Consider the following 16,564-nt stretch of genomic DNA (forward strand, 5'->3'; position numbering starts at 1 on the left):
AAAGAAACAAAAATGGCCTTCTTACCTACAACTTGTTCTACCAGATGTTCTGTTTCAGATAACATTCCCATGACTAAGAAGTAATTTAGAAAAAGAGGTGGTTAGTACACAAGCTTTTAATACAGCTTCATAATAAATACAGCACAAAGTTATGAATGCCATCACATCAATGAGAGCAAGGTTTTTGGTTCTTCCATGAAGTGACATTTTCAGAGATAAATCTGATAAAAGTACAATTTGTGATGTATACTACAATTTCTGTTTACACAAACCACAAAAAAAGTAGCACCAAGTTTGGATTGTATAGCCATAATAAATAAATCACTCATGCAAACTAAATTTCTATACATTTCAGAAAATACCATATAAAATTAAGAAACGGTTGAGATGAAAGACACATTCCTCTAGGAATGTTATGCACAAACTTGTCTTGAAACTGTGGTAGGTCTAGTGTAATGTGCAACAATGCCACCTATCCTGTGAGAGATTGGGGTTCAAACTGTCCAGGTAAGTGCCCTATGCTATACCAGTAAGTGTCCTTGGGCAAGACTCCTAACAGTTTCAAGAGGAGGCAATTGTTGCAAGTTGTTCTGGAGAAGATCGTCTGCCAAATATGCATAAAGTATAAATGAATACACCCCATCTCTCAATATTATTTTAGAAAACAATGATCAAGCCATCTTAGGTCAACCATCCAGCATGTGAAATACCACTGAATTGTTTGTGGTTCCCTACTCTGGTACAAACTTCCTCTGGCGGTCTGGTTTTTGTGTCTGTCCCATATCAAAGCATGGCCAGTGTGATCACAACAAACTTTATAACACAGCGAGGTGAAAGTTCTAATTAACATAAAAGCAGCATGCAAATTATGGTGACCTAGCAGTAGTGGCACATACTAGTAATAGCCTAGTATTAGAGTATTGATCATGTCCTAATGTTACTGGGTGTGGGCAAAATCAATTCCAGTGCCAATTCAAATGAAGAATGGGCTAAGCGCACACAACCCCAGACCTTAGATCAGGGAGCAAAGCACAGGTACATGTGTGGTGTTCCTACTGAGAAGGTAAAGACAACTTAAAAAAAAAAAAAAAGTGATTTTTAAATAACCAGCATTTGTAATGAGGGATTCACAGTCATTACAAACCCCCTCAAAGTAGTATTTTATGACTATTATGATATTACATCCCATCCCCTTAATTATTGCTGAAAACAGGCCAATTGCCCATGTCACCATTTTGTTATTTGAGAGAAGGGAAATCCTCCTGGTGCATGAAAGGGTCATTCGCAATTCAGGATTTTCTCAATTACCTTGATGATAAGACCCTCTTTTACCCCTCCTCAGCATCACCCCAGGCAGTTCAAAAATCTACACAGACACAGACAGACAGTAAGTGCCAAAATTATGGTGTGCCTTCCCAAGAACAGACAGAGGAGCCTCTCAGTCATCATGAAGCAGTTTTTACCCGTAGGGTACCAGAGCCATTGATGCTGTTCTCTTCCATCACACTGTATTCAAGATAAGAAAAGGAATCCTCCAACCAGGCAAAGCACAGCAGTTCAGGATTACTGTATGACTGAAACACAAAGAAAACAAATTAACTATATACAAGTTCATCAAAACAGATATTTATATTCTTGCTAGAACTGAAAACTCACCAAATACTTGAAGTAATGCTTTTCAGAGCACAAATGGTGCACAATATCAACAGCGCTCAATTGCTGCTCACAAACATGGCACAGGTAGAAAGAACCACATTTCTGTGGAGTAATAAACAAAGTCACCATGTCCAGGCCTACACACACACACACACACACACACACACAAAATGAACGTGTACCCGGGGGGGATGTAATATGCATGCACACACACAAACATACATGCACACTACTCACCAATGAGTGGGTGCCTTTCTTTTGGGTTTTTCAAGTAGTCCAGAACAACACAAATGGGAAAGAAAACTACAAAACAAAAAATAATATGAAAAGACTATCCACTAGAGACAAGTAATACCCATATTTTAGATATCACACATTATGTAATGGACACACAATTCTTCTCCTACCTGGTCCACAATGTAAAGCTACAGATGCCCAAAAAGAACAAGATACATTACAATTACTTTTTTAAGTCAGCAATTCAACATTTTACTTTTCAGACATCAGAATTAAGTGAAACAGTTGGTTTTTGTGGTATAATAACCAAATACCTGCAAGACACTGCTAATCCAAGTTAAAATTCAAATTAAAGTTCCAGGGGACCTGCCTTTTACACACTAACCGTGTTGGATACAGTTAGCTTTTTGCATCCCAAATGAGAGCTAGTCACCACTTCATTCTGTATGAAACCCTGCAAAGCAAAAACTGCACCCAGGGCCTTGGCATTAACCAACAATCCTTGAGGCCTTGGCATCAGCCAATAAGATGTGCCTAGATAATCATTAAACTTCATACTTGGGTCATATTTCGGTCAGTTATCTTTTAACAATTACCTTAGACCAAGATCACACTTGGGTCAAAGCTAAGGATTGGAGGAGTCTTACATGGTGAAGATATCTAGATCACCAGGTGTAAGGGAAAAAAAAAAGGGGGGGGGGGGGGGAAATGAGAAAAAAAAAAAAGACATGATTGGGGGATTCATACCTCACTAAGAAAGAAGAAAGAAGAAACTTAAGGTTTTCTGTTGTTCTTGAATGACTATTGTAAACCCTGTTGGGGTTAATAAAGATTCTTATCTCTGTCACCTGGATGCTGACTCTCATTGCCTGCTGAGGGCTTTGATTTTTTTGCATGACAACAGCATTTCAGCAATGCTGCAGTGGCCAACTCAAAAAAACCAAAAACGAATTAGGTAGCTAGTGCTGATAATGAAATGTAAGCATCGGTGAGGGTTCTTTTGATCCCACACTTATTAAAAATGGGGAAATATGTTTGCATGTTATGTGCTGCATGATGAAATGAAACTAGAATATTTAAAATTGATTATAGATAAAGTAGTATAAGATGTAGTACAAATACAGGCTGCTGATTTAAAAAAAAAAAAAAGTTACTTTAAAAAAAACATTCTGATTGTGTGTACCTGCCTGAACAGCTATCATTAGTGTATGCAGGGACCAATACAGCATCAGAGACACACATCTGCAAAGCAGGTCTTATTAAAAGGGAAAGAGTAAGATTCAGAGTGAGTGAGCGAGGGAGAGAGAAGATATATGAGAACTTAGTACCTGTATTAAAGCAGTCTGCAACTACCTGTAGATAACAAAGAGGAAGGTCAAAGATTAGAGACGGGTTACATTTACATTTTTTGGCAATTAGCTGACGTTTTTATCCAAAGCGACTTACAATTATGAATAAACTACAACTTGAGCGATTGTGGGTTAAGGGCCTTGCTCAGGGGGGGTTGAGAGGCCAGCACCCACACAGCTCTTATCTGGCTTTTAAATGTTCTTTAGGTTGTGTTTGGTCATTGTGTTGTCACTCTCTGCCTACAGCTCATCTGATATGCTGTGATATGACCCGTTTACCTTCTTATGGCTGTAGCTCCGAACATGCATTTTGAAGTCTTTGATTTTCTCATATTGTTGATCACAGTTCTGTACAGGACAAACAATTAACATTTTACTTACATTTTTCATTTTTATTTACAAACAAGCAACACTGACCAATAGTTCCACCAGATTTGTCTCATTTCTGTATAAACCATCCCTTTAAAATCTGCTTTGGACAGAATAGCCTATGTCCATCAGAGAGAAGAGCAAAGTGTCCTAGCTCTCTAGCTAAACACAAGGGGGAAAAACCCTTTCAAAATCCTGCCTTTTAATCATATCAAAGTTTCAAACAAGCTATACTTATAAAAGGCATAAAATGAATAAATGCATTTCTCCTTAGCTGCCCACTCACCCAGTGATTCCACGGGAGAATACTGCCATTTTGATAATTTCTTAACTTTGTTTTGGCCTAGCCATTTTAGGTAATGAATGTATTAGCTTGCAAAAAAACACATTGGTTACCTTTAGTGACCTACATAGCCAACATTAAGTGACATTAACATGCTTTCCCCCTCTCATACCTTTGATTCTTTACATTAAAAAAAACATTTTATTCAAATGTTTATACCGCCCAAATAATTAAAAGCATCTTTATAAAAGTTGTGGTGCAAGTCTGAAAATAATATTCAAAACCAAGTGTGTCTTGTGTTTTATTGCAAGCTTTTTGCAAAAAGGATTAGAGTCCCACACACAATGATGCATATCCAAGAATGAAAAGGAGTCTTACACCAAGATATTTATACACAATAAGACAAGGAATACATTATTCTAAGTACAAAGTTGACAGATATGTGACTTCTCACAAGACATTGGATTTTATAATAGAAGCATACATGCTTGATTGGGTCACAGAACTGAAGCACTAATAAGCACAGCCAGGGTTCAATAAGAGTTCTGTGGGGATTTCCCACTATGGTTTATACTCAGCATTGTGTAGTTTATTTTATGCAATTCTGTATGGTTTCTGATAGTAGGATCAACTGACCTGGCAGGCGAACATTTTGCTCATATCTGGATCTCACTCCTGCATGTGCAAGATCACACAATTTGCAGCTTCTCTGTTTAGACAGACAGACAGAGGACACTTTGAACCAAACCAAACCAGCTGCACAAAAACTAATGAGCTGTGAAGCAATGATGCAAATGAACATGGCACAAAATGTAGGCTGCTCAAGGAAAAAAAAAAAAACAAAAAAAAAAACAAAACTTTTTTTTAAATTTTATTTTATTTTTTTTATAAATGACAGAACAGATTGACAAATAGGGATCAGAGCTTCATATGTTTGAGACCTCAGTGACAAATTTATAACAAAGTTAAACTAATGATCTGTATTAAAGAACTCTTATTATAAATAGTGGGTGGACCTAGACATAAGAGTTACAGCCAGATGGTTTTTTTTTGGGGGGGGGGGGAAGAGGGGATTTGAGATTGTCGTTAGAGATTATTGCTTATACGGAGGTTATATTTAATCCTCTAGTTTTTTCCTCTTTAAAACCATGGCATTGTTTGTTTGTTTGTTTGTTTGTTTTTGGGGGGGCAGCTATGAACAATCATGTCTGACCTGTATTAGACACTGTAAGCAGAACTAACACTTAATAGGCTCCTGCAGGCACTTGCCATAGCCAATTGCACCGCAATTGGAGCCAATTCACTGGGAGGATTGGGGAAGAGCAAAGCGACTTTAAAACAAAACAAACAAAAACAAACAAACAGCACAGCTCACCAAGAGAAATGGTAATGTACTAAATGATACAATATGATGAAATCTTATATTAAAATATCAGGATTTAAATTTGTAAGACCAAAAAAAACTATTATCTAACTATAAATATTGCAACTGTATATGAGTATATTATTTAAAATTAAAACATGACTAAACAAAAACAAGTGCACATTTAAAGGTCAGTGTCTTACATCAAATTTTATTTTTTTTAAATCCACAAATTGTTTTTGTACATAAAAACAGTGTGTAATATAAAAGATGCGCATTTTGTCTCTCTAGACTTTACTGCAGGTTTTGGGACAGGAACATGAGCATGTCAAATGGTGTCTGGTTTCAGAAACAATTTTGGAACTTCTTAGCTTCCAGTCCTCTATGAAAGGTTCAGTAAGGTTTGCATGTTCTGCTTGACCACACATCTGTGGTGAAATAGCATGTGATAACTTCTGTGAAATCCCATTTCGAATCTCCTTGTACACACTGTACAATTGTAGCAGCTCCTGCTTCATAAAGTATTTACAGCCAGGAAGCTCATATGTAACCTCTTGAACCCTTCCTTCTCTGTTGTGCTATTGGGACCATGTCTTGAGCCAAATGGTATGCCACTGCATATGTTATATCTTGCCACCTTTTGCTTGTTCCCTCATATGGTACAACTCTTGAAAAAGAAGCGGCCAGTGTTACCTTTCTTCCTCCGACTGAGGGAGAGCTTTTACCTGTAGAGGTCCGTTCCTCTTCGTGGTATTTCACTGATGTAGTTTTAAAACATTCATTGTGCTGTTACCTTTAGTTGCAATGTTTTTACCACATACTTTGCACAACACTCTCTGTTGAGCATCATCCCTTGGAAAATTTGGTTTCCAAAACTACTGTTTTTGGAATTAGTTCTTGGCCACTGGTTTAGTTTTCCTTCATTGTTGACTGACATATCATTCATCACAAAAGTAGACCTGAGGGAGCATGATAAATTGCTACAGTGGTATACTCAATGTGGTGCATATGTATGCGAGAAGGTGAGAGCAGAAACATGCTACGCAGCTCTTTCATGCTGCATTTTAAATATACACAGATGGTAACCTGTGTAGCCTAGACATACTCAATATATCGAATATGGTCATTTTCTGTATTGTGTATAAAACAGTATTGAATATATTTGCGATCTCTCCTACTCCTAGGGGGAGTACCCAGTCTGAAGACTGATTGTTATTGGAGAGAGTAAGAATGTACAGGCATGGGAGTGGGTCTCAAATGTGCTGGTATGGCAGAAGGTTAACCAATGACTAAGTGCAGTCCACACCATCCATGAGGGCTGGAACACAGGATACTTGAATGTGGGAGAACACCACAGAACTTTGTGCTGGAATTGGAAGGTGCCAGCCCCCCCAGTGAAGATACAGAGAGAGGGAAACAGGAATAGGTACTGCAGAGGAGTCAGTAGGAGAAGGAAGGGTGTGACTCATCACAGAGTAAAAAGGGAAGTAAGGGATTAAAAAAAAGGGGGGGGGGGGAGATAAAGATGTAGTTTTAGGCATAGTACTTCTACCAAACTCAAGTTATTCCATGAACAAACAATACAACAAATTGGTTCTTGTATAGGTACCAATATATGGAAGAGTCGCCTGCATTTTAGAAGCTGAGTGGAGCAGAGACTGCTGCATGTCTGGATGGGACAGCTGGGAGGCTTATATTAGCCAACAAAAGAAGTCTACCAGAATGCAAGCTTTCTATGGCCAGTGAGGGATTCATTCTACCTTTGCAAAGCACCAACTTTTAAAATCTGTCCACATTTCCCCCTTACACCTCTGCAACAGTGCTGTAGCAACATACTGCTAGGCAAACCTTTTTGATGTTTATTGGTAATCCCACTGATGAGGACACCAAACATGTTTCCTCCACCTCAATGAAGTTCTTGTGGCGCACACTCAAACTGTGCAAAATTTCCCTTTATGTCTGAATAAAAGCTTCAGACATATAGAACTTCAAAATATGTTACAGTTTTGCAAAGAGCAATGGATACCCACAAACAGGAAAAGACAGTCAGCTCATATTCACATTTAAAAAGGTCCAGTTCCTTGCCTCATCCTGCCCAGTTCAGATGAAAATCTGTTTGTCAGATACATCTTAACGTTAAGTAAATTAAGATTTTGTGTATGCGTTTACAAAAGGTTTTGGGGCAGAAAGCTTCCAGGACTTGCTGACTAAAAAAAAAAAAAAAAGCCTTGTAGCTTCAATGCAAAATCAAATAAGAAAACTATCCAATACCAAACATGGGACAATTGACTGCATTTGGGGTGAGTGCAAGAGTATAAATTAGATTTATTTTTTCAATTTTAAATTAGTATTATGCCTCCATCACTGTGAGGTAAAGAAGAGTGTTTACAAGAGGGAAGAAAAAAAAAAAAGAAAAAAAAAAAAAAAAAAAAAAGCCTTAAACATTGAATTAGAAATATTGGTAACAAAAAGGAATAGAAAGATTCTATATCCTTATGAAATGATCTGTGTACAGAAGGGGTCTCTGTAGAAACCTCTGCATAAAGCTACAAACTAAAGGAAATTCTAGTCAATCACAAGACAAAGCAAGTAGGGATTGATGCAAGTACTATGCAGCTGTCTGCAAGAACAACGGTCAAGGACAAGAGGGGTTTATCTTGGTAAGATAAACACATTTTGTGCTAGTGTACGCACTCCTGTCTGAGGAGGTTCAACACTACTCACTCCTGAAATGTCTAGAATCTTTGGTAATTTTACTGCCCATTTTGAGAGTTGTTTACAATGTGTGCATATGTATATTTTAGAGAAGCAAGCGGATGTCCTTGGGTTTGTAATTCACATCACAAACTTCAAAGTATTTATTTTAAAACATATTTGAGCACTAAAGGAGGGGCATTAGCTCCTTAAAGCTAGTAAAGGAATTAAAAGGGGACAATGCAAGCTAGATAACTTTCTAAAATTTGAAATAACCAGTTAACTGCTCATTTTACAAGCTTGTATTATCTAGCTTGCATAAAACTGACATGCAAAAACATCACAATTTACATGCAGTTGTGTGTCAAAGGAATTTTCACATGTACATGTGACAATATTGACATGAAATGTAAATTATGCACACACAAAAATGACTTAACAGAAGAAAGTGCACTCAGAAAGTGAGTGAGGAATCTGGTTCTACATTTCATTTCTAAAATATACATTTCAAATGAGAACTCTTTTGAACATTAGGGCTACATCTACACTGTTAAGGCAGAGGAGTCAGTGTGGCTGGTTTTTCAGCTGTTTCTCATATTGCTCTTTCCACCCCATTTAAAAATAATAAATGTTTATAATGTTTAATAAAACATTATCTTAAATTACATACAGACATTTTAACACAATACATCCACTTGGTCTTTAAGCAGCATACCAAGAACAGGGCACTGATCCAGGTTATCAGATAAACTATCATATGTTGATCAGGTGTACTAAACCAAAGAAAGCTCGACACTGCGTAGAGAAGTGGGAACCCAAGACTGGAGTTGAAAACCCCTGGTCCAGACATAATGCTGAAGAAAGCGTAGCAACAGTTTTTTGATGTTATGCAGCTGCTGACACTTGAAGCCGCGCGGAAGACATTTTTCACGACACCCCACCCACCAGAAAATAGAAAAACGCTAGATTACTGAAATTTTAAAACAATATTGCATTACAAGTTAACAAGGCGCCAATCAAGTGCCAATAGTTTTATTTACCCTGAACACGCGATTTGTTTCATGCGGAGATTGTTTTTCTTAAAAAGTTAACAAAAAGGAAAGAACCAGATCACGTTACTTTAATGTAGTAGCACATTGTTTTAGGTTACAGATCATTTTTTTAAAAACCATTAGTAATTCGTAATGGAACACAAACGTCATTGGATTTTATCTTAAACATGTTTATGTTAATTTACACTATTTGGTTACGTGCAGATTATCATGTAGAATTAATAAATTCGGGATTCGTCTTGTAAATTGGGCGAGTTAGCCAAGACCCCGCTCAGGCTTTTCTGCCCACGAGTTTTTCCTTACGTGCACAGGAAGACAGGAAAGAGGTTTTGAAGGATGAAAAATCAATTGCAATGACTTAATAAAGTGATGGCCTTTGAACTTGAAAAATAGGCTACTCACCCACCGTCCTCAATCAGCAACTAACCAGTTTCTTGATTTTTAAAAAATAATTAATTAAATCCACTAACGCTCTGCAAAACATGAAAACTCGCACCTTCTTGCAAGTAACACGATATTTGACTGTGTACCTATCGTTCTCTGTCGCCTTTTAAGACAAAACGTTTCGTAAGTGACACCACGTGGTTACAGCACGCCCTCTCCCACGCCACAGAATCGCAGTGATCAAAACAGCTGCTTTCTTTCGGTTAACCGATTGTGCTCTCATTTCCTACCCCTTACCTGGAGTAGCAAGGATAGAAAAGAAACTAATATTAAGGGCAGTCGTGAGTAACGGGATAAGAGATAGCATACATGTATCTACAGGATATACCGCAATACAGGATCGCAAAAACACACTTTATTTCCCCTCCAAAAGTTACTTCTCCCAAAATGCACTTTATTTCCTGATGTGATCATAAGCAATAGACATATAATTATTTCACTATTTCAGCAAAATAGATTAATATGTAGTTCTTAACATAAACAAAAGTTAAAAGCAGCATCCTGGCATCAGAAGAACATACCAAGGCCCTGTAACTCTGGAACACATTGAACTTAAGATAGAAGACAATACCAGATATAGGCTACATTCACACACCATGCTCGTGTGCCCCAAATCCAATCTTTTCTTCCATATTTGACAGAGATTTGTAATGTGGACGCCAGTAGTAGCAGAAAAGGCTGCATTGAATCTGCTATCATCTTGAAATATGAGAAGAATCAGGACTGTACTTTATCAATCTGAGCTGTTATGTGTCATTCTCTTCACTACTAAGACCATGCAGATAGCATGGAGTGGCTGCCCATACAGTTTAACAGTAGGCATCAGATGTTCCGGGTCAAAGGTCTAAAATAAAATTTTCAGAGGGTTGTCATTGTAGGAGAGACACATTGTGTCAAAGATGAATTCAAAGTTATAAAATAAATCAATATTCAAAAACATTTTTCACTCAGGTCAAAATAATAACCCCAGAATCAGAAGCAGTGTAAAGAAACTATCCTTTTTTATTCTTTGAGATAATGAAAAGTTTGTTTACAGGAAAAAAAAAAAGGTTTAATGTGAATTAGAAATATTGGTAACATAAAGGACTATTGAGATTCTGTATCCTTCTAAAATGATCTGTATACAGAGCAGGGGCCACTGTAGAGGCCTCTGCAGGCTTTTGCAAAGAATTCTGGGTAAACCTCCACTGACCTCTGTGTAAAGCACATCATCCCTCCACCAGGCACAGGATGGTACAGAAAAACAACCTTATCTTGCAGATGTAAGTCAAAGTCTTTTTTTTTTTTAAAAGAGGTCATCTCATGGAATGCAATGGTACCAAACTCCAACTGGCATAAGTATTGAATAGCAATTTGCATAATGGTAAATAATGTATGAGTTGGACATAAGAGTGGAAACTTCAAAAGATCAATATGTATAACAGGCAGGGTGATTATATAATCACTCTTGAAACAGTGTATAAAAAGTAAACCCTTCTGTAGCCCTCAGATGTTCTCCAGAGGGTGCCTCAAATGCATGTTATCTTGAACTTGCAACAAAGGATGGGACAAGCTATTGTCTTCTTTTTTGTTTTCTGTTTGAATTTCTAACTTTAAAGCCAGTAAACTTGCAGTTCAGGAACAACACCCTTTTCCTTTTTTAAACACACTGTGTCTGTCTGTCTCTCTCTCAAATCTTTATTGTATACCAAATCATTTACTCAAAGTCACTGTGCAATGGGTGCAAAAGAACAATGGGGTAAACAAGACCGCATCCAATCAGAATTTAAAATACAAAGTCATATTATCTAAAATTATGTTGGCTTTTACTGACAAGTGAAAATCCACTTAACTATAAGCTTCATACATCATTCACACTATGATGTCGACAATAAAAGTGGCTGGTGTTTGTTTAGATTAACACCAGGGCCATTGCAAAGGGGGCTGGTGTTCATTTAGATTAACACCAGGGCCATTGTAAAGGGGGCTGGGAGAAAGGCAGGCCAGCAAAGCCCTGCAAAGACCCACTTCTTGGGCTGGAGCAGTTCAAGTAATTTAGTTTGTAAGAAACTTTTACAGACATCTCAGGATATAAATAAATAAATAACTACCTAAGGTCAATTTCCTAAGAAAGATCATGATGTGGTCTTGTTATTCTCTCAGAAGAGCATTGCATTAAAAATGGACTTTCAGGATTTAATGACTCAGTTTTCTTTCTCTAATTAGGCAAAGGTAAGAAGTAGGCAAAGGTAATTATGCTTTGGTTATCTTGTTGATTCAGGCTACTTTTTCTTTCAGCATGTTAGATATGTATACATGAGATATATGTTAGATGATTTTATATATATATATATATATATATATGCAATTTATGTCTCAAGCTGTGTCAAATTAGAGACCAGCTGCACTACCTAGCTTCAGATGCATTGTTCCCACAAATCCAATGTGGCTTGTGTAGACTTGATACCACAACAAGTATGAATTGATTAAAGTAACCATTATCACTTGGAAAGCAGCACTCTGCAGCAATGGTGAAAAAGTCTGACCCCTTCACACTGCATAATATGCAGGCCATTCTGACTATTTATTAATTTTATTTATTTATTATTTCAGTTTTTGCTTTTTGTACAATGCCATTGAATGTGAAATTACCTAATGTGCATATTTGCGTCAGATTTACTCTACTGTTTGCATTTTCTTGTCTGATGTCAAATAAAAATACATAAATCCAGAGTTAGAAGTTCAGGCACTTTTAATATGCATGAGGAGGGAGTAGCCAGTTCAGTCTCCCCTCCCCAGTTTTCACAAAACACTTAATTTATACCTAAGACAATGGCTTTGAAATCCATGCTGCACTACATATGAAAAGTTAAATATGTGCAAGCTAAATAAAGACAGCAAAGAGAGAGAAAGAGCAGCAAATCAAATAGATATTGGAAGAAATTAAAGAAACAATGTCATTTTTACCATGAAAAAATAGCAAGCAATATTTATGAAAGTGATCATTTTACATTTTTTTCTATAAAGTGCAGCTCACAAAATGAAGAATCTAATTGCTTTGAACTGCTTTGAGTTTCTATGAATGTTCCATAGAATGTGTCACTTACAGAGGCAGCCATGTTTAAAATAGATTTGGTACAGAATTTTGAAACATCCAGACCACTAGGTGTCAGTATAATTTATTAATGTGAAGAGGAATATATTACTTATTGCTCCTTTAAGAAGATGGACTCGTGCAGAATGCTTGGAAAAAGAAAATTAGTTCTTAAACAATTATACAGGTAGAAAATTAAGATTAATATCAGTGTGGCCCATACAGTCTATACCTTCTGGTACTATACCACTTACAATTTTAAATGAACGTACTCTAATTTTCAATTGGTCTAAAGCTTCCACAAATGCCTGTTTAACAGGTACAAAGAAAAAAAAAAGGCAAAACACACAACTAAGGTTCTTAGTTGACCAATATGTAATATTGGCATAAAGCATTTAAAATGGACACTGAATTCAAAATTCATAATATTAGAGAGGGGACATTTACAGAACTGTGGCATACCTATCGAAAACTAACGTGGCACAAGTCTCTCCTGCGGGTTTATGTGCTGTGGCTGTTGCTGCTGTTTTGGTACTGGATGCTGAAAAAAATAGTGCTGTCTCATCACTTTACACTGCATACTAATCAGGTCATCAGGTCACTGCTGTGTTAAATACATCTGTCACACAACACATGACAGCTCAGATGCACTGGCTATGAAAACATTCTGACATGAACTAGTAATCTTACTCTTAAACCCTCTTCTCTGTAGGCATCTCCAGCCTTCTTGTTGCATCAAATGTCTCTCAGAGCTGACACCGAAGAATGCAACTGTCCCTTTCTCACACAGTTATGCTGTAGACATGGCTTAACATCCACTCCCTTGGAGCACGGATCACACATTTTTGTTGATGGCTCATGCACTAAGCTGAGTGGTGCAGTATATCCATGCTGTGTGTGCACTTCAAAATGTAATTCTCAAAGCCCATTCTCTGCCCTATTCCTCACCTCAGGCAACCAATTTGATTGCTCTGATTTGCACACATACCCTGTTTAAGTACAAGCCTGTGACTGCATTCACATAGTTAATACGTTTTTGGCATTGCCCATGACTTTGGATGGAGTGTGCTCAATACCTCGTGCTGTTTTTACATTCCAGATTATTGCAATAGTGTCTCTAATATTGTCTGGCAGAAAATCAATTAGCTTTGACCCAACTGTGATCCTAGTATGAGGTAATTGTTTAAAGAATCTTTAAACTTCGTACTTAGATCAAAGTTCTCAGCACATCTTATTGGTTGATGCCAAGGCCTCAGGGGCCAAAAGGTCCCATGAAACTATTGCTCATGAAGTCTACTGAAAGTTCCCTGAAAATATCTCATTGTCAATGAGAAGCTCATTTTCAACCCCATCTGTTGCAGATCCAATTTATGACTTGGTACGGTTCATTGGTTGATTACTGTTATGTTACCTATATGCTACATTTCTTCTACTTTGATGTTTCCTATTCATCATGATTTCAGCTGTTAAAACTTTATTGACTAGAACAATTAAATCAGTGATCAACCCAGCCTATATGTTGTTACCAGTCGAAAATAATTTAACCAACCACCAAGAACACTTCACATTTTTGTAAATATGATATGAGGGCTGACCAAAGGTTTCACTGTAAACTGACGTTTAAAACACTCCAGGCCAGTTAATTATGTGTTTAAATATTCTGCACAACTTCCAGGAGAGCCTAATCTCTGTTGTGCAGGGGAGAAAAAAGTGGACAGGTCAGGAATTTTCTCTAGACAGATTGGCCTTAGAGTTTTTTGCCTGGCCTTGAAAGAATTTTATTCTCCATTGTTATTCTGTCAGTATAAAAGAGAGCAATATCAGGATAAAATTCTTAACGTTAGTACAGAAATCTGCATGCTAATTTTTTACTGCTGAATTGACATACCATAGCTGTATCTTGTAATGATGAGCGGTAAGGAGGCGGACGCGTGTGCTGAGAGGAGCGAGATTTAATAGGGGCAAATCCAAAATCAGGGTCATTAAGGCAGTCCAGGGTCACAGAGCCGACATGGAGAGTACTGGGAAACATTACAAAACAAAAACACACCAAGGCTAACTAGGGAAGCAGGCTAGGACTAAGACAGGGGAAAACGCAGGGCTAGGAAATACAGAGAAACCACCATCAAACATTAATTTAAAAATAAAACAAACACTCAACCCTCCAAACAAACAATAAACAGCCACGATCAAAGCACACAACAGGGTTTACATACATGAACCAGAAACGAGGGACAGGTGTACGCAATCAAACAATGTGAAACTATGGAAGGGATATATGTCCAATTATGTTGGATATATATATATATATATATTTGGCAGCTGGGCTACAAAGAAACATGACCACTTCTGAGTGCACACTGACTATGTGTTTTTTTGCACTTTTGTACTTGCAACTTCTCTCCATGCACCTGAGGGTCAAAAAATGGATACATACAGAGATCCACAAACAAATTTTCCATACACCAATAGCTTTGTTGATCATGAACATGGGATTTGTTTCACACAATATTTGTTTTAAAACACAGGATTATTCTAATGTTAACATGAGCTTTGTTTCTCATGGATGGTTTTTGTTTTGTATGGCTGTATACAAACGTATTAAGTAAAAGCTATCTTGGTTAAATTATTTTTTGTGCTTAAGTTGGTGTGGTACATTTTTAGATTTAATTCTTATGCAAGAGGGCCTCTGTTCTAGCCCCTGAGTACACCCTTATACAGTCTACCTGACATTCACTAAGCTAAGCGGCTAAGTATGCATTCCTGCAGGTTAGACCAACTCCAAACGTGTCACTTGACTCCTGACAGGTCTGCCTTAACTCAAATGGGATTGACCTTTCTTAAATGTTTTGTTATTTGTCTGATACAAATATGTGCTTTACCAGTGAAATGCTGGGGTCACGATCAGTCCCTTACACCTTCCGTGTTCCGTGTTTTCCCTGTCTTGTGTTGAGTTGTTCCTTAGTTTCGTTTTGTCCTCACCTCGTTTGATTGCTTACACCTGTCCCTCGTTTCTAGGTTTGTGAATTTCATGTATTTAAACCCTGTTGTGTGCCTTGGTCGTGGTAGTTCATTGTTTGACTGGGTTGTGGTTGGGTCTTTGTACTCCGAGCCTTTGTGTTTCCGAGCCCTGAGTTTTCCCTTGCCTTAGTTATAGCCTGCTTTCCCGTGTGCCTTTGTGTGTTTGTTGGCTCTAGGACCCTGGACTGCCTAAACACTCTGATTTTGGATTTACCCATAATAAATCTCGCTCCTCTCCGCACATGCGTCCGCCTCCTTACCGCTCGGCGTTACTGCTGGTCTTTTAATTTAAACTTTTTAATTTAAACTTTTAATTTAAACTAAATTAAACTAATTTAATTTAAACACAAAACATGTACACAAATGGCAATTTTTTGATTGTAAAACAAGATAAGAAATAAAATAAAATATTGGTATCGGTGACATTCACTGACTCAGACTTTTTAGATCTATATAACTAGTAGTTATCTGAAAATGAGCAAATCTGCTATGATTGCTTTAGTTTTGGTTGTAACAATGACACATACTGAGTCAAGAGTTAAGAGGCTTTATTTCAGCTATATACAAGTATACCGTGCAATAAAGTTCTTCCAGGACAATGGTGCAATATAAAAGAACAAATTGTTCTTTTAAAAAGTGTAAACAATTCAGTGAATACCAAAGATAGGACCCACATGCAACACTGACAAGTACCCAGTACAGAGTGGATGTGCAAAAAAAAAAAAAAAGAAATGTAGCATGCTATGACATAAATATTGAGCAGATATGCTTATAGCCCTCATATCTGGAGTTATGGCCCACCTGTTTGGAGCTACGCACCTCCCATTTAGAGGTGGTCCAGCCTACAGCCTTTTCTGCTGCCCCAGAACAGAGACTGATAGGACGTGAAGAATATAGCAACCACTTGTTTGAAACTGGGCAGAAATATAAATTGAGTATCGTATGACCCTTGTAATGACCAATGGTTTAATTCCTCTTTGTCTCTGATGACCAATGAAGGGTAACAACACCACTGTTAAGAGA

At 37.4% G+C, this 16,564-nt stretch overlaps 1 protein-coding gene across 1 annotated transcript in view; it reads right to left on the minus strand.

Moving 5' to 3' along the window:
* The window catches only part of si:ch211-199g17.2, a 63,849-nt gene extending 54,354 nt beyond the window's left edge, over positions 1–9,495 (minus strand). Inside the window, exons 1-10 of the mRNA XM_035529161.1 lie at positions 9,406–9,495; positions 4,531–4,603; positions 3,522–3,590; positions 3,222–3,246; positions 2,064–2,081; positions 1,894–1,959; positions 1,657–1,793; positions 1,464–1,574; positions 1,309–1,366; positions 26–73 (exon numbers count right to left, since the gene is read on the minus strand). Of these exons, the coding sequence (XP_035385054.1) occupies positions 26–73; positions 1,309–1,366; positions 1,464–1,574; positions 1,657–1,793; positions 1,894–1,959; positions 2,064–2,081; positions 3,222–3,246; positions 3,522–3,590; positions 4,531–4,554 (556 nt within the window). The 5' untranslated portion in view covers positions 4,555–4,603; positions 9,406–9,495. The remainder of the gene's footprint in view (positions 1–25; positions 74–1,308; positions 1,367–1,463; positions 1,575–1,656; positions 1,794–1,893; positions 1,960–2,063; positions 2,082–3,221; positions 3,247–3,521; positions 3,591–4,530; positions 4,604–9,405) is intronic.
* Between the last annotated feature and the right edge of the window lie 7,069 nt (positions 9,496–16,564).

The sequence above is a fragment of the Electrophorus electricus genome, chromosome 8 (genome assembly GCF_013358815.1).
Source record: "Electrophorus electricus isolate fEleEle1 chromosome 8, fEleEle1.pri, whole genome shotgun sequence".
NCBI classification, from domain to species: domain Eukaryota; kingdom Metazoa; phylum Chordata; class Actinopteri; order Gymnotiformes; family Gymnotidae; genus Electrophorus; species Electrophorus electricus.